The sequence below is a fragment of the Canis aureus genome, chromosome 29, assembly GCF_053574225.1.
Source record: "Canis aureus isolate CA01 chromosome 29, VMU_Caureus_v.1.0, whole genome shotgun sequence".
Classification (NCBI taxonomy): Eukaryota; Metazoa; Chordata; class Mammalia; order Carnivora; family Canidae; genus Canis; species Canis aureus.
Window position 1 is genome coordinate 26,353,704 of NC_135639.1, and position 20,023 is coordinate 26,373,726.

A 20,023-nucleotide genomic window follows, 5' to 3' on the forward strand; every position below is an offset into this window, starting at 1 on the left:
TGATGTTTTTTAGTGATCAAAAGATCACCTGTACCCAAATGCCAGTCTTCAGACCGATGTTGGCCTGTTGCAAAGTTTATACCAACCCAGGAAAAAATGCGAAAAGAACCAAAATGTGCTGTTTTTTTTTTTCCCGAAAAGCAAATGTTATAAAATTTATTTTTTTGTTCTGAATGTATGTCCTCCTTCCGTGTGTGTATGTGTATGTTTGTGAGTGGGTATTAAATTTTCCTTTATTAGAGTTTGATACTGATAAATGTTTATTAATGTCATACCCAAATAAAACCACAGCAACTTTTTACTATCCAGGGGAAGTGGTGGCAGGACTGATCTGAAAAATCTAAACATCCACGAAATACTGGCCAATCAAAACCCAACTACAGATAAGCACTCAAAGAGACTACATACTTCAGCATGCACTGCGAATCGCTTCAAAGGAACTACAGATCCAGGCATGCATTACTGCCATCAATCTGCGTCCCGGTCCATTCATCTACGGATACTACAAAGCCCAGGGTACTATGTTTTCAACGTGACGCCCTCCTCTTAAATTAGGCGGGGCTCTGAAGCGGCCAGGAGCGTTAATCTCAGGTGCAAAGCATGCTGGGGGTTGTAGTTCTTTGGAGGCGAGGTCGGGCCGCTCCCTGGACGCCCTGTGCCGGCGGCTAGACTGCGCACGCGTGTCAGTGGCGCTAGCAGCGGACCCGGCTGGCAGTTCCTTCCTCGGAAGGAGAGATTCTTCTGCCATGGAATCCTACGATGTGATCGCCAACCAGCCTGTCGTGATCGACAACGTGAGTTGCGTCTTTCCTATCTCTAAAAGGATTTATGCTCTCTTTCCCAAAGGGATCGCTTCCCGAGTTTCGGCCTGAGCCACCGGCTCTTTGTCACTGGCCCAGCCTGTCAGGCGGGTTTAGCCGCCGCCGCCTTCGTCCTCCCCTCACCCGTAGTCCGCAGGCCAGGGCGGCTGGCCAGCAACCATGGGATGGAGAACTTTGGGATGGATAAAGGATAGGGCTGTAGTCCGAGCTGGGTCCTTGGCCCCTGCCTCGAGGGGCCTTAACAGCTCTGTGAGCGCCCGGCGTCCGCCCCCTCCCCAGTTTCCAATAACTCTATTGGTTGCCCCGGCTGTCCGTCTTGACCGATGACCCCGCCTCTGGGCCTTGCCGGATGAGGGCAGCCCTCCGTAGTGATTGGCTTGCGCCCCTGCCGTTCTTCCGGGCCGCCATAGTGTTTCCTCTGTCTGAGCGGTGGGCAGGTGTACGAGAGCTGCAGGGATTGGCTTCGGGAGCGCCACAGTCAGTGGAGAGGCCTGACGGGCTGGGGCCCGCCCTCGGGTGGAGAAGGGCTAAGTTTCCTTCGGTCCCCAGCCGGATAGGCGGCTTGGTGGTGTCTATGGGTGGGGCTCGGGAATCTGGTGCCAGAAATTGCCATAGGATTTTAGTTATTTCTCTGATGTTAATAAAGATCCAGAAGAAAAGAGAGTGACCAAGCAAGCAGGGAAGTACCATCCTTTTGGGAACGCCTAACAGCTGGGGAAAAATATTAAACCTATTTGCCAGGCGCTCAAGCGCTGACAAGGGGGGTGGGGGGGTCATGTACATTCGAATTGAGTCCTCACAAAAATTAGGTGGATAGTTAAGGCAGGAACTTTGATCCTCGTTTTATAAAGGAAAAAAAAAAAAACTGAAGCACGAAGAGGTGAAGTGAGCCCAAGGTCACACGGTAGAGGTGACCTAAATCCAGTGCTTTATCCGCTATTCCTCTTGCTAGTAGGCAAGACGCAAATGCATTTATAGTGACAAAGGAAAGAATCTAAATACCCGCTCTTATTTGGGGCGGAGGGTGACTATTGTAAAACAACTGCATTTCTATCTTCCACTCAAAGGGCTCATCCCGCCAAGATTGGTTGGTGCCTTCTGGGTCCCTCTATTGAGGCAAAACTGTCATTTCTGTCTGCCTTCAGCTATCGGATTCATTCTGTTGATTCAGCCCTTGGGACCTTAGGCTTGTTACAAGGTGCCTTCGTTTGCATCATCTCGTTCAAGCGCTCTTGTAGGTAGATAAGAATGTCCCGCGTTTATGCAGGAAGGTGAAACTTAGTTTAAACAACAGTATTCAAGCCACTTGTCTTAGAAATTGAGGAGCCAAGACTCAAATTGAGGTTGGGTTCCAACTTTCTCACTTTTTCCAAAGAAAGGTGCTTTTTTGTTGTTAGCTTTCCTTCTTTCCAGAAGTATAGTTTCTGCCTTGAAAAGCAGGAGGATGAGCTCAATGACACATTTCATTTGGGGGGAGGAATTTTTGTTTTGTTTTGTTTCGTTTTGTTTCTTTTTGTCTTCCTCCCTGGACTGTTAAATGCTTGGGGGGAAGGATGACATTCTTTCGTTTTTTATTGCTCTCCCCTTCCCACCTTCCTCCATAAACATAGCACCTAGGGCTTGGCACCATTATGTGCTCAATAATTGTTTTTTCATTGGATTGATGGGTGGGTGGATGAGTGACCAATTATCACAGTAACAAAGATGTCCCTAAATAAGGAAAGGGCTGAAGTGGGGAGAATCCCCTAGTTAGTAACTACAGAGTGCTGAGTAGGGCTCCTTGTTCTTGATTCCATTTTCAGAGAACACTTTCTATCTTCAGCCAGTTTGTATGTACTTCGTCTGCATTTCTTAATTTTAAAAAGGAAAAAATAGAAATTAAAAATTTCCTATTTTCCTTAGCAATGCATAAGTAGCAGTCTGTCCATCCCATTAGATTCTTTGATTCTGAAATTGTTGGACAGGAGTTCCATCTCCAGCCATTTTCTTTATGTCAGTTAAGCTAATGCTTTTTAGTTTCTCCTTTCTTTCTCCATGGTGTATTTGAAATGCATCCGTGTAGTGGTGCATCTTCAGCTTTAGGATTTAAAGAATTGATTTATTTTCTCTAGGAAAACATTTCTTTTATTATGCCAGTAATTCTGCCAAAAGGTGAAGTAGGAGGAATTCTCCCAATTCTGAGCATCTGCCACATTTTTAGATCTGGGACCTCAGGTAGTTCTTGCTGTTTTTTGTTTGTTTGTTTTTAATTTTTTTATTTTTATGATAGTCACAGAGAGAGAGAGAGAGAGAGAGAGAGGCAGAGACATAGGCAGAGGGAGAAGCAAGCTCCATGCACCGGGAGCCCGACGTGGGATTCGATCCCGGGTCTCCAGGATCGCGCCCTGGGCCAAAGGCAGACGCTAAACCGCTGCGCCACCCAGGGATCCCAGTTCTTGCTGTTTGACATTTAGAGAGTTGTTTGTTTGTTTGTTTGTTTGTTTTTTCAAAATAAAAGATGAATAGGAAAAATAATTTGAAATATTTGAGCCAACTTCATATTATGAGAATAATGTATATCCAGCAGATTTAATTGCTCCATAGCTTAGTACATTGTTACAACTTTATTTCTGGACAAAGGAGAGTATAATTAAAAGAAAGGAGAGGAGCACCAGACTCTTGATTTCAGCTTAGGTAGTGATGTCAGAATTGTGAGATCCAGGCCCTACTCAGGCTTTGCACTCAGGGGAGGAGTCTGCTTAAGGTTCTCTCTCCCTCTCCCTCTGCCCCTCCACTACTCACACACACTCTTGCTCTCTAATAAATAAATAAATATTTTTTAAAGGAAAGAAAGAACAAAGAAAGCAGGGGAAAGAGGGAAGAGCCTCATTAGCAGTTTGCAGTCTTTCCCAGTCTTAAAATAATTGTTAACTACTCCTTTCTTCCTATTCTGGCACCAAACCAATTCATGAGAATTTAATGAGGAAAATAGAAGGTAAGGTGCACATGCATGCACTTTATAATGCATGCATTTATATGACAACAATAAAGTGATAGGTATTTTTAAAAACTAAACACAAGTCATTCTTCGCAAAGGTATGTCATTAAGATGAGGGCAGCTCCCAGGCTGCATTTTGAGGACTACGACACTTTCATCAGGAAACTGTGTTTCAAAAAAAAAAAGAAAAGAAAAGAAAAAACTGTGTTTCTTCTGAAGCTTAAATCTTTGCTGAGATCTCAAAGGTTGAGCTCTGTCCTAAAATTAGGTTTAGCAGCTACTTTTGGCTCAAGGTATGATCCTGAAGACCTGGGATCGAGTCCCACATCAGGCTTCCTGCATGGAGCCTGCTTCTCCCTCTGCCTGCCTCTCTCTCATTCTCTCTGTCTCTCATGAATAAATTTTTTAAAAACTTCTTTAAAAAAAGAAAGAAAAATAAAATGGATCAATGTTCTGGTCAATCTTAAAACTGTCTTTGTGACTCTTTGGGCCTAAATGCAGGAATAGTATCAGATCTTTTCAAGTTCATCAATAAACTAAGTTTCACTGTTTTGGGGGGCTGTTATACTTCTTCAGACCCATCTTTTTAAAAAACACAGAAAATTTCAGAGAAGTATGTAACAAGCACCCGCATAGCATGTGTCTACCACCCACATTTACTAAATGTTAACAATTGTCATGTTTGCTTCAGAATTCTTTTTAGGAAATAAACATGACAAATACAATTGAAGCTTCTTTGTACCCCTCCACAATCCTGTACTTTCTGTCCCAGAAGTAACCTCAGAAACAAACTGTCACCATAAATTGATGTGTCCTTTCCATCCATGATTTTGTAAACACAGATATTTTATAGTGTGTGCCTGGTGTTTGTGTTTTGAGTTTTTACTAAAGTGCTATCATTTGCCAGTTTTTCTTCCTTTTTTTTTTTTCTTTGTGAAAGAGAGAGCACATGCATGGGGGGAGGGACAGAAGGAAAAAAGAGAGAAACCCAAGCAGACTAACTCTAAGCTGAGCACAGAGCCAGTGGTAGGCCTCGCTCTCACAACCCTGAGATGATGATCTGAGCCGAAACCAAGAGTCAGAGGCACCATACAGGTACCCCAATTTCTTTTTGTTATGGAAAATGTCAAACATAAAAGGAGAGGAATAGTATAACAAATATCCACATAGTCATCACCTAGCTGTAACAGTTATCAACTCCTGGCTAATCTTTTTAAACTGCATTCCCACCGACTTTCCTCTCCCATACTATGTAGGTTTTTTTTTAATTTTTTTTAAGATTTATTTGAGAGACACTTGGGTAGCACAGAGCATGATCCCAGGGCCCTCAGATTGAGCCCCATGTTGGGCTCCCTACTCAGTGGGGAACCTGCTTCTCCATCTCCCCCTGCTAGTGTGCGCTCTCTCTGTCAAATAAATTTTAAAAATCTTAAATAAATTTTAATGAGATTATTTGAGAGAGAGAAAAAAAAAAGATTACATAGCAGGGGGAAGGGCAGAGGGAGAGAGAGAATCTTTTTTTTTTTTTTTTTTTAATTCATGAGCGACACAGAGAGAAAGAGGCAGAGACATAGGCAGAGGGAGAAGCAGGCTCCATGCAGGGAGACTGATGTGGGACTCCATCCCGGGCCTCCAGGATCACACCCTGAGCCAAAGGCAGATGCTTAACCACTGAACCACCCAGGCTTCCTGGAGAGAGAGAATCTCAAGCTGACTTCACCAGTGCAGAGCCCAACATGGGGCTCACTCATGACCCTGAGATCATGACCTGAACCAAAATCAAGAATCTGACGCTTAACTGACTGAGCCACCCAGGTGCTCCTTTATTTTTTTTAAGTAAGCTCTGTGCTCAGTGTAGGACTTGAACTCACAAGCCTGAGATCAAGAGTCACATGCTCTACTGACTGAGCTAGCCAGGTACCCTCTCTCACCCTCTTTTAAAAACATAATCAGGGCTCCTGGGTGGCTCAGTTGGTTAAACATCTGTCTTTGGCTCAGGTTATGATCCCAGGGTTCTGGGATTGAGCCTCATGTTGGGCTTCTTGCTCAGAGTATCTGCTTCTTCCTCCCCTCTGCCCTTTCTTCCCCTCCCCACCCCTAGCTCCTGCTAATACTCTCTCTCTGGCATGTACACATTTTCTCTCTCAAATAAATAAAATCTTAAAAAAAAACTATTATTAAATCTAAAAAAATTAATAATTCCTTAATAACATCAAATATTCAATGTTCAAATATCATAAATGATCTCATTTTATTTTTTTTACAATTTGTCATCAGCTCTTGAGATCTGTTGATTTAAGATTTTTTAAGATTTTATTTAGGGAGAGAGATGGTGTGAGTGTTAGGAGGGGGAGGGGCAGAGGCAGAGGGAGAGAGAGAATCTCAAGCAGACTCCATGCTGAGCTGGGAGCCCAACCTGGGAGGCTCAGGTCTCATGACCCTGAGATCAGAACCTGAGTCAAAATCAAGAGTTGGACACTAAACTGAGCCACCAGGCATCCCTGATTCACTTAAGTTTGAGACACTAGAATTAACTAGAATTAGCTGAGGAAATGAAGTCAATATATTTAACACTGTCACTTGTGATTTGATATTCGACCTGTTGGTTGTACAATTTCAGCAAGAATCCATCCCTAGCTTGCTGAAAAGGATGAAGAGGAGGTGACCTACAGAGATAGCTTACTGTTCAATTATGTATATTTTGAGAGCCAGGGTTGTGCTTCACACCAAGCTAGGTGCTCTGAGGGTAAGAAAGAAACCAGGTTCCATGTGGAAGGAGAAACATCATGAATTAGTTGCTGGGAATGCCTTAAATAGGAGTCTTAAACTCCGTGCCTGCAGAAGCTAAGCAGGAACATAAAAAGGGGGACAAAGAGGGTAGCCTTAAAGAAGGCATGAGGAGTCTGGAAGGTACATTGAGTGTGCTTGACCAAAGGGCCAGCTGCTTTTCATTTCCAGCCAGTTACCCCCACGCAGGAATGCAGGCCCAGTGTTGCCAGATTTTCTGATGTTTCAAGAGAAATCAGAAATACTAAATTTTATTTGCAGTCTCTAATTTTTAACTGTTGGAAGTTAATGTAAAAGTAGTTTGTGGTCTGCAGAGACAGAAAGTAGATTAGTGGTTGCCTAGAACTGCTTGGCAGGAGAGAGTAGGTAGGATGGAAAGTGATGCTAATGGGTACAGTTTCTGGGATGATGAGGAAGTTCTAACATTTCATTGTGGGGATGATGTATATGGTGATGATGGTGTGGTGATGATGTATTCACAGTTGTATAACTGTGTGAATATACTAAGAACCATTGAATTATATGCCTTAAGTGGGTAAATTATATACCAAGAGTGTTCTGGAATCTGAGGCTCTACCTTTCAGCATCCGTTTCCCACTGGTAAAATTGGAGACAGCAAGCCACAGGCCCAGAGTCAGCAGGTACTGGGAGAGCCTTGCTGAGGGATTCGCTGTTTGCCTGCTTCAGAAAAAGAATGGTCATTGGTGCCTGGCAGCAGACTTGAGTCCTCAAATATCAAATATTTATTATGAAACTACTTTTTCAAGAAGCATCTCTAGAAGGCACTTGTTTATTTGGCTTTGCCAGAGTGAATAACAAAGAGAGTGGAAGCTCATATGCCAGGTAGGTAGTTCCTAGTGACAAATAATATTAAAGAAATTGACAGGGCCCTTTTATAATCTGTGGTGTTGTGGTCTTAGCAGAATAGAAGCAACTCAGCTGCCTCCCCTATCCCCACTCATTCTACACCCAGTTGCTGGGCTGGCCAGCTCGTGGGATTACAGGGACAAGCTGGGTCTGGTTCCACCTTGTGCATCATTCCTGATGCTGCCTTCACCTTTTTTGCACCACCTCTGCCCAAGGCTTCTGGCATTTTAGCCGCTTGTTCAGGTTCCATACTTTAGGCTTCAGCCAAATCATTTGAGCTTGGTTTTATTTTTTATTTTTTATTTATTAATGAGAGACAGAGAGAGAGAGAAAGAGGCAGAGACACAGACAGAGGGAGAAGCAGGCTCCATTCAAGGAGCCCGACATGGGACTCGATCCCAGGTCTCCAGGATCAGGCCCTGGACTGAAGGTGGTGCAAAGCCACTGAGCCACCTGGGCTGCCCTTGAGCTTGGTTTTAATTTTAGGCAGCTAGCATTTTTTTTTTAGTACCCTCAAATGCCAGATACTGCTGATACATAAAATCTGTGAGCCTGAGGAACTTGGGCTGAACACAGACAAAAATGGAAACCACAAATTCAAATAGATAGAACGAAATGCAGACTACCTAGTGGTACAGGTAATGGTGATCTTGTGAAATAATAGGAAAAGGGTAATTAATTCCAGCAGGGGATTATTCTTCAGGAGGAAGACAGTGATATTAGAACTGGGTCCTAATACTCTCTTGCTGGGAAGGACAGGGAAGAAGAAATGAACCTAACATCTTAATTTGCCTTGCTACTCCGACACTAGTCTGATTTTGCTAGTAAGCTCAAAATTCAATGTCCAGGAAAATCATGTCTTCAAAATATCTGGAATCTGAAATGCAGGTCTCATCTTTACTTTTCTTATTTTTACCCTCTGCCCTGAGGTCCAGTGAGTCTGTTGTATCACCACACCCAGATGAAGGCAGTGAGCAATTACTGGAAGCTTGAGCCAACAAGTTCCCAGCGTTCTGTACAGTGCTGTGCTCTGTGCTGTTTTCACTGCCCATGCCTCTGTCCCAGAGCCCCGGGCTGCAGTAATAGTTCTCCCTCCTTCCCAGGCTCTCAGCTCAGTTTACAGCTGCACCTTTTCCAGGTTCCTTGCTGTTCTGCCCAGGCCGATGAGTTTGCACATTGTTTCCTGTTTTCTCTCTTTTCTGCTGGCAGAGGTTCCTGCTGTCTTAGAGAACTGGCATTCTCTATCCCTTAGCTACTTCATCCTCCCTCTGTCTTGCCAGAGTCAGGCACCAGGATAGCCTATCTAACCACCACCTCCCACACACAAACACACTTCTTCTGTGAAAGAACAAGACTAAGAGAGAGGAAACCAGAGATATTGCAGGAAAGCCTTTGGTGCAAAGATAACCTTAACTATTTAGCATCTCCTGATGTATTTACTACTTGTTGTGTGGGTTCTGGAAATATCAATCTCCACCGCAAGAGAAGTGGTAATAGGCAGCAGGAAAAGGCTTGCCCCTATTATATGTGCAGCTGTAAACCATGTTAGGGTAGAAGGGTGAGCAAATCGGGTGTGGTAATAGAAGAGTTATGAAGGAAGAGAACAGGCTATATCTGCAAGCAGTATCAAGCCTTGACATCTCTCCTACACAGAGTTGGTATCTGTGTCTACAGTCACCATTTACTTTGGATGGACCCCAGGTGGTACCAGAGATTTTGATAGAGAAGTCAGATTCTCTTCTGGCACCATTCCTAACTTACCAAGGATTCAAGCAGCAGGATTAGGATGTAATAATGTTGGGTCTCTTCTCAGATGTTACTTTAGAACTTCCCTGTTCTTTACCATCAGGAGGCCAGTGAGTAAAACAGAGCATAAAGGTTTGTCTCTGCAGTAAGAACCAGACAATATATGCCTCATCAGAGTCAGCTCCAAGCATAGTAGTGTTCATTGTGGTAGTCTGTCATGGAGACCCCAGAGGGCAGGGAGTGTTTAGGCCTTCACTGGGATAGTAAGTTAACAGCATCACATGTGGTTTAACAGAAAGAATCATGCGTTCTTCCCACCTTGGTTATGTTCCTAAACTTGGCTGTGTGGGTGCTTCTAGGTACTTTTCTCCCCCTCGAGTTTTCTCTTTCTTTCCTTTATTAGTATTATTTTCAATTCCAGAAATAAAGCATATTCAACGTAGATGAGTCAAAGAATACCAAAAATCAATACTTTGAGCATACAGTGAAAGTTCTCCTCACCATGCCCAGTCCCACTTCCCTCCTGGTGGCATGCATTCCCTCTACAAATGCTCATGCAAATGGACATATTATAGACAGATATGAAGTCTCCTTTAAGTAAAAGTGGAACCATATTATATGTATTGTATGATATGCATGTCTTGTTTTTCTCATACTTCTGACTTCTCTCTCTCCTCTCTCTCCTCAGGGATCCGGTGTGATTAAAGCTGGTTTTGCTGGTGATCAGATTCCCAAATACTGCTTTCCAAACTAGTAAGTAATTCTGTAGCTTAGTCAGAAGCTTGGGAGGCACGGGGCACCTGGCTAGCTCAGTTGGTGAAGCACGTGACTCTTGATCTCAGGGTTGTGGGTTCAAGCCCCAGTTGGTGAAGCATGTGACTCTTGATCTCAGGGTGGTGGGTTCAAGCCCCATGTTTACTTAAAAAAATAAAATCTTTTTTTTTTTAAAGATTTTTATTTATTCATTCATGATAGACATAGAGAGAGAGAGAGAGGCAGAGACACAGGCAGAGGGAGAAGCAGGCTCCATGCTGGGAGCCCGACGCGGGACTCGATCCCAGGACCCCAGGACTGTACCCTGAGCCAAAGGCAGGCACTAAACTGCCGAGCCACCCAGGGATCCCCAAAATAAAATCTTTTTTTTTTTTTTTTTAAAAGAAGCAGATTGGGAGGCTTATCAGCTTTGTTATGGGAGGTCAGCCCTCCGCCTTTTAGATAGAAAGGGATCTCATTTGGGTCAGAAAAATAAAAATAACATACAAATAAAATAATACATGTTCATTATAGAAAGTGGGAAATGGAGAAAAGTAGAATGAAGAAAATCCAAATCAACTATAACCTCACTCCTCAAAGATAATCACAGTTTCTTCCCATGTAAGCATGCACGTCTGTACATCCTTCCATGTTCTGTCACAAAATGAAAAGTGATTGTCCTCCTGCTCTCTCTCGTAGTGTGGGCAGACCCAAACATGTTCGCGTCATGGCTGGAGCCCTTGAAGGCGACATCTTCATTGGCCCCAAAGCTGAGGTGATTCCCAGTCCTACTGAAGAAGCCTCAAGACAGCAGAGGACCTTCATTATTCCCCACATGGGCAGTGCCCCAACAGTGGGACAGCCATGAGAAAAAGGAGCAGTTTCCTGTTAAAATATCCTCTTGGGTCCCCTCATCCTAGGTCTAGTTGGTTCACTTCTCCCAGGAGCAACCTCTGGTTTTAAGGAGGAACTATCTGGAACCCCACTTTGGGAAACAGAGACCAGTCTAGACAGTAGGGCTTTTGCTTTCCTTCTGTATTCTGTCACTACCTTGCCAGTGATCAAATTGACTAGCTTGGTTATTTTTTTGGCAAAAGAGAGTCAGGGGGAAATCCCAGCTGGTATGCCCTGGGGATGAGTTAATTAGCACAGTTTGCCGGAGCCCTAGGGCAGCTTCCAGAAGTGGACCAACAGAATCATTGTTGCCAACCTAGGCTGCAAGTGCTGAGGCTCAGAGGTGAGAGCCAGGAGATTGTGTCCTGGGGTTAGGCAGTGAGGAGGGTGCCTCCTGTCACTGGCTGTTAGGGCACTGAAGCCCCATGGAAATGCGGAAGGCCTCCGCTTTGCCAGCTGATTGGGCAGTGAGAACAGTTTGCAGCTTATAGTTTAGAGACTTGGCATATGAGAGCCTACTTTTAGCCCTGGATGAGGACTATGCAGTGGGAGCTCCCAGTCCTGGAGGAACGGGGCCCTCTGGGCCACCTGGCTGAGAGGCTGGCTGCTGCTGTAAGTTCTGCTCTCTGCCCCCAGGAACACCGAGGGCTGCTCTCCATCCGCTACCCCATGGAGCACGGCATTGTCAAGGACTGGAACGACATGGAGCGCATCTGGCAGTATGTCTATTCTAAGGACCAGCTGCAGACTTTCTCAGAGGAGGTGAGGGTCCCATGAACAGGGTGTGCAGAGTTGCTCCCCAAGGTGAGAGGAGGAGCAGGATGATAATTGCCAGGAGTGTTTGATTCTTACAGGCCATGTGCTCTTCAGACAGGTCTGCATTTAATCTGCACACCAGTCCTATAGCATACAGGTAGTATTATCTCCATTTTACAAACAAGGGAACAGAAAGAAGCTCAGGGGAGCCAAGCAGTCTTTTCCAAGATCACTAGGGAATAAAGTGGTAGAGCTGGGTTTCAAACCCATGTCTTTCGGGATCCCTGGGTGGCGCAGCGGTTGGGCCCCTGCCTTTGGCCCAGGGCGCGATCCTGGAGACCCGGGATCAAGTCCCACGTCGGGCTCCTGGTGCATGGAGCCTGCTTCTCTCTCTGCCTCTCTCTCTCTCTCTCTCTCTCTCTGTGACTATCATAAATAAATAAAAATTAAAAAAAAAAAAAACAAAAAAAACAAACCCATGTCTTTCAGCTTATATTCTAACTTCTAAGGAAGTAACACTCAATGCAGAAAAACAAAGAAAGGTGAATACTAAACATTATCATAAGAATTACAAATTTAGAGTTTAGCAAAATCTGGACAGTTAGAAATATTATAGTAAATACAGGGACCCCTGTAAGAATCTTGGAGGACCAGGAGGGGAGGAAGGGGGCAGAGGCAAAGAGAGAATGAGACTTTTAAAGGGGGCATGAATTTGGAAGGTTGAAAAACTGGCTTATGCCAAGGGGTAGATGGCAGACCCAGCTTGGCCTTTTCTGGAGGGAGCCTCACAAAGGTCCTCTGAGCTCTCTAGCCCAGCATACAGGGGCTTCTGCCCCAATGCTGATGAGGGGTGTGGGTTTCACCTTGCCCTGATGAGGGTTGGGGGTCTCACCTTGCCCTGATGACCCCCGTGCTGATGAGGAGTGGGGGTCTCACCTTCCTCTGGGCATCTTTCACCAGCATCCTGTGCTCCTGACGGAGGCGCCTTTAAATCCACGGAAAAACCGTGAACGAGCAGCTGAAGTTTTCTTCGAGACCTTCAATGTCCCAGCCCTTTTCATCTCCATGCAAGCTGTGCTCAGCCTGTGAGTAGCTGCCAGGTTGGCTAGCCTGGCTCCTTGAGGGATGACTGCAGGTGCCTCTCCTGCAGGTGGGAAAGGGAGTATTGAAAATATCTCCCGGTCTCAATTCTCTTGTTTGTCTCGGTGGCTTGGCACCCAGGGCTCTCTACTCTGTGTGCTGGAAAGGCCACACGCAGCTACAGCTCTTCCTGAGGGTCCCTGCAGTGTATTCATATGTTCATCCAGTGTCTGCTGGTGCGGACATTATGCCAGGCTGGTGACAGAGCTGTGATGAAAACCTTATCACTTGGTGCCTGTACTCACACCCCTATTATCCGTCATGCTCCCAGCCTGCCTCACCCCAGGGTTAGGTCTAAGGCTAAGATTTTACAGTGGTGACCTGCAGATAGGATGTGTTTGACCCCATTAAAAAATTGTGAGCATTTCAATTAGGAGCTTTCCAGGTGCCTGGCTAGCTCAGTCAGTAGGACATGTGACCCTTGATCTCAGGATCGTGAGTTCAAGCCCCACATTAGGCATGGAGCCTACCCTTGTTGGTGGGGGGAGCAGATTTTCTATCAAAATCCAAACTTCTGGCCTTTCAGGGAAAAAAAAAAAAAGCCAGGTTGATCTGGCAATGCTAGTTGTGCATTCCTATAGGACAAACATCAGCTGGAGCTGAAGTAGCCACTCCCACTTCTGGTAGAGTTCACAAGCCTGACCGCTACAGCCCGCTCTGTTCCCTGTTGTCCTCCCTGCACAAGACAGTGTCAGTTGCTATTCGTTAAACATCATGGGTTTTTCCCCTCATAGCACGGAAATAGATGTCTATACCCTTGTCTTTACCAAAAGAGAAAACAAAAACAAAAAAAACACCCAAGGACGTAGGAGGCCATGTGGGGAGAAAGGCCCTTTTGTGGAAGTGAAAATATTCTTATTTTCTTTGACTCATTTACCTTTCCTGCCTGGCCGCTGGGAGCATTTGAATTATCTCCTCTTGTCCGGAAACTAAAAACTGGCCCACAGGCAGGGTCCCTGAAGCAGTCAGAAGCCAGAGGTGGGAAGGCCCCTCACTCTACTGGAAGGGGGAGGGGCTCAGAAAGGCTCAGCTTCTTGTATTCAGGTTTTTCAGGCTTGCTTATGCTCAGGCTTCCTCAGTCCTGTGTCTAGTACTAAAGTCACTAGAGAAAGGCAGGCCTCGGCTTCAGTTTAGCTGACTTTGGACTCTTAAAAAAAAAAAAAAAAAAAGTGAGTTTCTTCCCAGAGTGAAGAGGCAGGGGTTAGTGACAGTTTGCCCTCTGTGCTTCAGTTATGCCACAGGCAGGACCACAGGTGTGGTGCTGGATTCTGGGGATGGTGTCACACATGCTGTGCCCATTTATGAGGGCTTTGCCATGCCCCACTCAATCATGCGCATCGACATCGCTGGCCGAGATGTCTCACGCTTCCTTCGCCTCTACCTGCGGAAGGAAGGCTATGATTTCCACTCATCATCCGAGTTTGAGATCGTCAAGGCTATAAAAGAAGTGAGTGCTGCCCCGTGCGCCCAGGGATAGGATGGAGAATGGGAACGGGGCAGTGGGGACCTCTGTGACCTAGAGTGAAGAGGTGAAGCTCCTGTCCTAGGGGTCTCTAGTCAGGCTCTGTTCTTCCCAGCCAGGCCTCCTGGCTGCCCTGTGATCCCAGCAGCCCCCCCTCCCCCCAGATAGTCACTGTCCCCAAGTGCTGCCATCTTGTGGGGGAAAGGGAGCTGCTGCTATTTCTTAAGCTGGATGATGGGTACAGGGTTGTTCATTATGATTTTATGCTTTATGTATAAATTACATATATTCTTTTACATCCTTAAAGAAGTCAGACAACAGTTTTCTTTTAAGTAAACTAGATCCTCCTGCCACCCATGGCTCCAGGGAAACCTCAGCTGGGTAGAAGGGACCCAGAACCATGAGTAGTAGAAGGGTAAAGAAGCCTAAGTCTGGACTAAAATTAGGTTGTGGTCTCAGACCCAGCTCCAGAAAGCCAGTTTCCATGCCTGCCCACAAGGAAGCTGGAGCAGCTAGGAACTCCTAAATGCCACCCAGTGAAGGCCAACAGAGGCCACCCTGCCATGTTCCAGGGCAGCAGCTCTGTGGACCTTTAGGGCAGTCACTGTGGATGGGCAGATTTCTGCAGCAGCACATCACTGCCCTGGGACTTTGAGCAGGTAGGCCTAGGTTTCCTGCCTGCCTGACTCTTACTCGGTTCTGCAGAGAGCCTGCTACCTGTCCATAAACCCACAGAAGGATGAGACTCTAGAGACGGAGAAGGCTCAGTACTACCTGCCTGACGGCAGCACCATTGAGGTAGGCCTGGATCTCCCTTCAGTCCCCTGGGACCCCCAGAAGCTATGGGCCCAAACAGAACTCCTCGGGGGAGGCCGGAGTCATATGCACCCGCCCTTTTACACCCTCTGCCTGGAGCACTGGAGCTCTTGAACAGCATTCTCTCCTGCAGAGCAAGGCGTCAGGAACTTTACTTCTCCTGTGTGGAGGAGAGGCAGCACCGGAGGCATTTTCCTAGGTCAGGATGGGGCTTGGAAGAGGGTGGTTAGTGCTGTTCATTCTCACTTGGGCACAGTATAGGGTGAGCTCCCTCTTCCTGGACCTCCATCAATAGGAAGAAATTTCCATGAATGAACAAACCCATGTATTGATGCCAAAGATCTCTTGGCTGGAAAGTGCCAGAGCTAGGATTAAATGTAGTTGCCTGGGAGCTCTCTCTGTCCCCTTTTGTTTCCTGTTTGTTCCCAAGAGCCTTATCTTGGTGTTTTGAGGCCCTTGACATACAAGGTCTTCCCTGAGTCTGGCCTTCGTAGCCACCTGGTTACTAACAGATAGACAGAGGGGCCTCTTCCATTCTCACTCCCAAAGTGATGTCAGCCCAGGGCCCAGCCTCCTGAGTTTACCCTCCACCCTGCAGATTGGTCCTTCCCGGTTCCGGGCACCTGAGCTGCTATTCAGGCCAGACCTGATTGGAGAGGAGAGTGAGGGTATCCACGAGGTCCTGGTGTTTGCCATCCAGAAGTCGGACATGGACCTGCGGCGCACACTTTTCTCTAACATTGTCCTCTCGGGAGGCTCCACCTTATTCAAAGGTTGGTCTTAGCTCTCAGGGCCCATCTCCAAAGAAGTTTACAGATCTTGCTGGGCCCAGCCGCCTAGAGAATTGACTTGACATTCTCCTTTCCTGCCCATTCAGGTTTTGGTGACAGACTACTGAGTGAAGTGAAGAAACTGGCTCCGAAAGATGTGAAGATCAGGGTAGGAGCATGGTAGGGGCTGGGCTGGGGCTGGGGCTGCATGGAACTGGGCTCCACTCCCTCCAAAGCTAGACAGCTCCCAGTTTTCATGTTGACCTTGAGGTCTGCCAAAGTCGGAGAACCCATTTTCCTTCTCCCTCCCAACAGAAGGGGCCAGTTCTGACACCCTGATGTGGCAGGGTGCTAGGCTGAGGGCCCCACGTGCGGTCTTTCGGAGAAGCAAACACGGACAGATTGGCTCCTGGTGCTCCCCTATGACTCATTCCAGCATCTAAGTTCCGGCTGAGGGGAGCCAAATGAAAGAGTGATTACTCCCATGGGGTCTGCTTCCCACTGGCCCCCAGCAGAGCTTGGGGCCAATCTTGTCCCCTGATAGCCCCAGCTTCCGTGACAGCTGTAGGTACTTAGGGCTGCTAGAAATCTGCAAGTTCTCCAGATGAGTGTCAGGCTGGCCACAGTACCCCCAGAGAGGCCACAGGGTCCAGCAGGGACATAACTGAAAGCTTATTGTGTGAAATGCATCCACTGCCTTGGGCATTGGAATTGGCCATAAAGATGAGCATTGGATGGGAAAGGGGCAGGGAGGATGAAAGTCTCAGAGTCCTCTTTCCACCCACCCTTTCAGATATCCGCACCTCAGGAGAGACTGTATTCCACATGGATTGGGTGAGTAGTTCTCCTGGGAATAAGAGCAGAACAGGAAGTGAAGGCATTGTTAACCCCCTCACCACCCCATCCCTTCAAAGCAAAGCCTTGTCTGCTCCACGAATACCCACTGTCCCTCTCACAACATTCCTTGGGATTCCCTCCACTCCAGGGGCTCCATCCTCGCCTCCCTGGACACCTTTAAGAAGATGTGGGTCTCCAAGAAGGAATATGAGGAAGACGGTGCCCGATCTATCCACAGGAAAACCTTCTAATGTTGAGACATCGTCTTCACCTCTCTCTGAAGTTAACTCCACTTTAAAACTCGCTTTCTTGAGTCGGAGTGTTTGCGAGGAACTGCCTGTGTGTGTGATTGTGTGTGTGGGTGTGTGGGTACGAATGTGTGCGCATATGCGAGTGCCGTGTGGCCCAGGGATCCCAGGGCCCAGAAAGGACGATGAACTACCCATGATGGCAACGGCCTGAGGCCTGGGGTTGACCACTACCTGGCCCCTGACAGGGAAGAGCGCTGGCAGAGAGCTCCACTCCTTCGTCAGCTGGGCCTTCGTCTGGCTGTGTGGGACTATGTTTACTACCATAGGGAGACAGAGAGGGTAAATCCCGGGAGATTTGCTGCTGCCCATCCTAGGCTGGGCTAGCCCCACCCCATCCCACCCCCAGGGTGCCCTGAGGCCCAAGGCAGCCACTGCCTCCGTTGCTTGTCCTGCTCTCAATGCCAATTAATCATGGACTGAGGACTAGGGCCGAGGTTGAGTTCTGTCTGGTTTTGTTGCAGTTTGGGTTTGGGAGGCTGGAAGAGCACTGCGGGAACTATTACTGAGACTCTGGGGTCAGGAGACGGCAGGGGGCCCTCAGCCTCACCTGGGGACCAGGACCACACTGGGCATTTGAAGAGGCAGAAGTAGTGCTACTTCTCATTGGTGGCAGAGTGAATGCTCCAGCCCCCACCCCCTGTCCAGGGGGTCTCAGAAGAGTTTCGGGAGCCTGTTGGCCCCAGGCCCTGTTACTTGCTTTTCATCCATCCTTGGGCAATGCCATCTTCAAACAGTTTTATTTATTAAAGTGTTTGTTCAGTATGGGACTGGAGAGGGAGCTCATTGCCTCCTGCCCACCAGTCACCTTGTTCACACTAATGTTTACAGAACCTCAGTTTAGCATAGCGTCCAAGGCCCTGCCACTCCCTCCTAGTGGTGAACTGACCGTATCCATAGGCCACAGGGCTATTTAGGAGCAGAGGCTACATTCAAAGTCACTACCACCAGCCTCTTTCTTTCTTCCTCTTCCATTTGCTCACTGCCCTAGAATCAACAGGCTGGTTGCTGGTTGCATTTTCTGAAACAGGAAGTAGGAATCACTGTTTGGCAGAGGCCTCTAGCAAAGGAGGGGTAATGGGAATCCAGCCCCCTTAGGACTGGAGAAAGAGCTGCAATTAACCAGGTTGCCTTTTCCCACTCTAGCTGCCCCAGGGGGGCTAGGTTGTAGAGGTGACAAGGAACCCACTGTACTAATTTGTGCCATTCTTAACTTTGGACTTGTCTGGTAAAGGAGAGAGGGGGCCGAACCAGAGTGCCAGGAGCTGACAGGCTTATCTCCCCTGATCCAGTGGGGCCAGGTGCCGACCCTAGACCAGGCTGGCCTAGCAGTGTCCAAAGGCTTTTTAGCCCAGATGGTGCAAAGCTGGGGCTAGCAGATCTTCACCCGCACCCTCACCTGTGACACCCAAGACCTGCCCAATACCAGATTCCGGGCAGCATTCTCCCCCATGCCGTCCAATGACCAAAGGCCCTGCCAGGTATGGGCCAAGGCAGCAGGTGTGTGTGAAAGCGATGTGGCGACCCGTGGACTGCAGTGTGCTTAACCAGCTCACCTCCCTTCTCTTAGCCCAAGCCTGTCCCTTGCACAAACCACGTTGCCTGGTGGGGCCCAGTGTACTTAAATAAAGTCCTTCCAATAGACAAGTCAGCTGGGCCTCTTCCTCTGGTGCTGCATGAGAAAGGGAGCTGCATGGGAAGAGAGGAGCTGCAAGTGCGCAATGAGGCGGTGATGGGGCCTTGTCTGTCCTCTAGAGGGCACTCTTGGACCAGCCAGACTTATCCAGCCCTTAGCTTAAGTCCCAGCCTGTCAAGTAAATACAGAGAAGATGGTGCTCATGCCAGAGCCCTGCTCAGGTACTAAGGGTTCCAGCCCTGCACATACCATGAGTGAGACCACTTTGAATGAGGGGAGCACCTCCTGACATCCCTGAAGTCAAAATTTTCACATGGATAAGAAGCTCAGGAACTTATTAATAAAATGGTGGTTCCTGGGGCCCACACTCATTTTCTGACTACTCAGTTCTCCATTTTAAACCTGTATACTTGGTGGGGGTGGGGGGAGGAATTGCCAGGCATTTTGCAAATGTTAACCTATTTGATCCTCCTATCAACCCTACAAAATGGGTATTTTTATTATCCATTTGCAGAAGAAGAAAGATGATGTAATTTCCCAAAGCTCTGCCCTCTATTAGCTAAGACTTGAACCCAGGCAATATAGCCCTAGAGCCTAAATTTTTAGCCACTACACACCCTCAAAAACCTGGCCTTGAGCAGTAGTTCCCAATCAAGGGGGACACGTTTGCCAATGTCTGGGGACATTTGGTTGTCACACCTGGTAGGGAAAAGCTACTGGTGTCTAGGCAGAGGCCAAGGATGCTGCCCTAAATATTTGCAACAAAGAACTGTCCAGCTTCTAACGTCTCTAGGTTGAGAAACACCGACCTAGAGCACAGGTGTTTAATCCCAGCTGCACAGTAAAATCACAGAGCTTTCCAACACCCCAGTGCCCAAGCCATAGCCCAGAACCCATGAAATCAGAATCCTGGGGAACAGAATTCAAGACATCAGTATTTTTGAGAGCTCCCAGTGACTCCAAAGTTGAAGACCTCAGTCTTGGAAGCAGCTGCTTTTCCTTGCTCAGAGGGAGCACCTGCTTTTCCAGCACCCAGAAGGTTCCCTGGGGGTTTCTAATTGTCTCTGCCACCATAATAGGCTCTTGGTTAACTGAGGCCTCCAGTTTCAGAGAAAATCAGAACAGGGATGCCTGGGTGGTTCAGCAGTTGAGTGTCTGCCTTCAGCTCAGGGCGTGACCCCAAGGTGCCAGGATCAAGTCCCACATTGGGCTTCCTGCATGGAGCCTACTTCTCCCTCTGCCTCTGTCTCGGCCTCTGTGTGTCTGGTAGTGGTGTATAGGAAATGCACCGGGACATGAGCACAGGCCTTAAGCCACTTTGCTTCCAGATGCCCATGCAGCTACTGGTCCACACACTCTCCCTGCTACCTCTGTGAATCTGATGAGGATGTCTCCCCCAACCCCCACCAACTCATCTGTGGAAAAATGTTCTCCGAGTACTTTTCCTATTAAG

General features: G+C 47.4%; 1 protein-coding gene across 2 annotated transcripts; it reads left to right on the forward strand.

The window, feature by feature from the left end:
- Positions 1 to 633: 633 nt before the first annotated feature.
- ACTR1A (actin related protein 1A) lies at positions 634 to 18,585 on the forward strand. 2 transcript variants are annotated; one of them, XM_077877832.1, is made up of 11 exons: positions 634 to 794; positions 9,887 to 9,951; positions 10,651 to 10,726; positions 11,482 to 11,607; positions 12,562 to 12,686; positions 13,972 to 14,188; positions 14,909 to 15,001; positions 15,618 to 15,792; positions 15,897 to 15,958; positions 16,583 to 16,623; positions 16,775 to 18,585. In XM_077877832.1, exons 1-11 carry the CDS (start codon positions 747 to 749, stop codon positions 16,875 to 16,877), a joined length of 1,131 nt encoding a protein of 376 aa, XP_077733958.1. In that variant the 5' UTR covers positions 634 to 746; the 3' UTR covers positions 16,878 to 18,585. The 2 variants fall into 2 exon arrangements, with proteins under 2 accessions (XP_077733958.1, XP_077733959.1); XM_077877833.1 differs by lacking the exons at positions 634 to 794; positions 10,651 to 10,726.
- The last annotated feature ends 1,438 nt before the right edge of the window (positions 18,586 to 20,023 follow it).

Excerpts from the sequence above, each read along its gene's own strand:
- ACTR1A (XM_077877832.1), top strand. The coding sequence starts at position 747 with ATGGAATCCTACGATGTGATCGCCAACCAGCCTGTCGTGATCGACAAC. Across the intron at positions 9,952-10,650 it reads AAATACTGCTTTCCAAACTA|TGTGGGCAGACCCAAACATG; the intron begins GTAAGTAATTCT and ends TCTCTCTCGTAG. Across the intron at positions 14,189-14,908 it reads TCGTCAAGGCTATAAAAGAA|AGAGCCTGCTACCTGTCCAT; the intron begins GTGAGTGCTGCC and ends TCGGTTCTGCAG.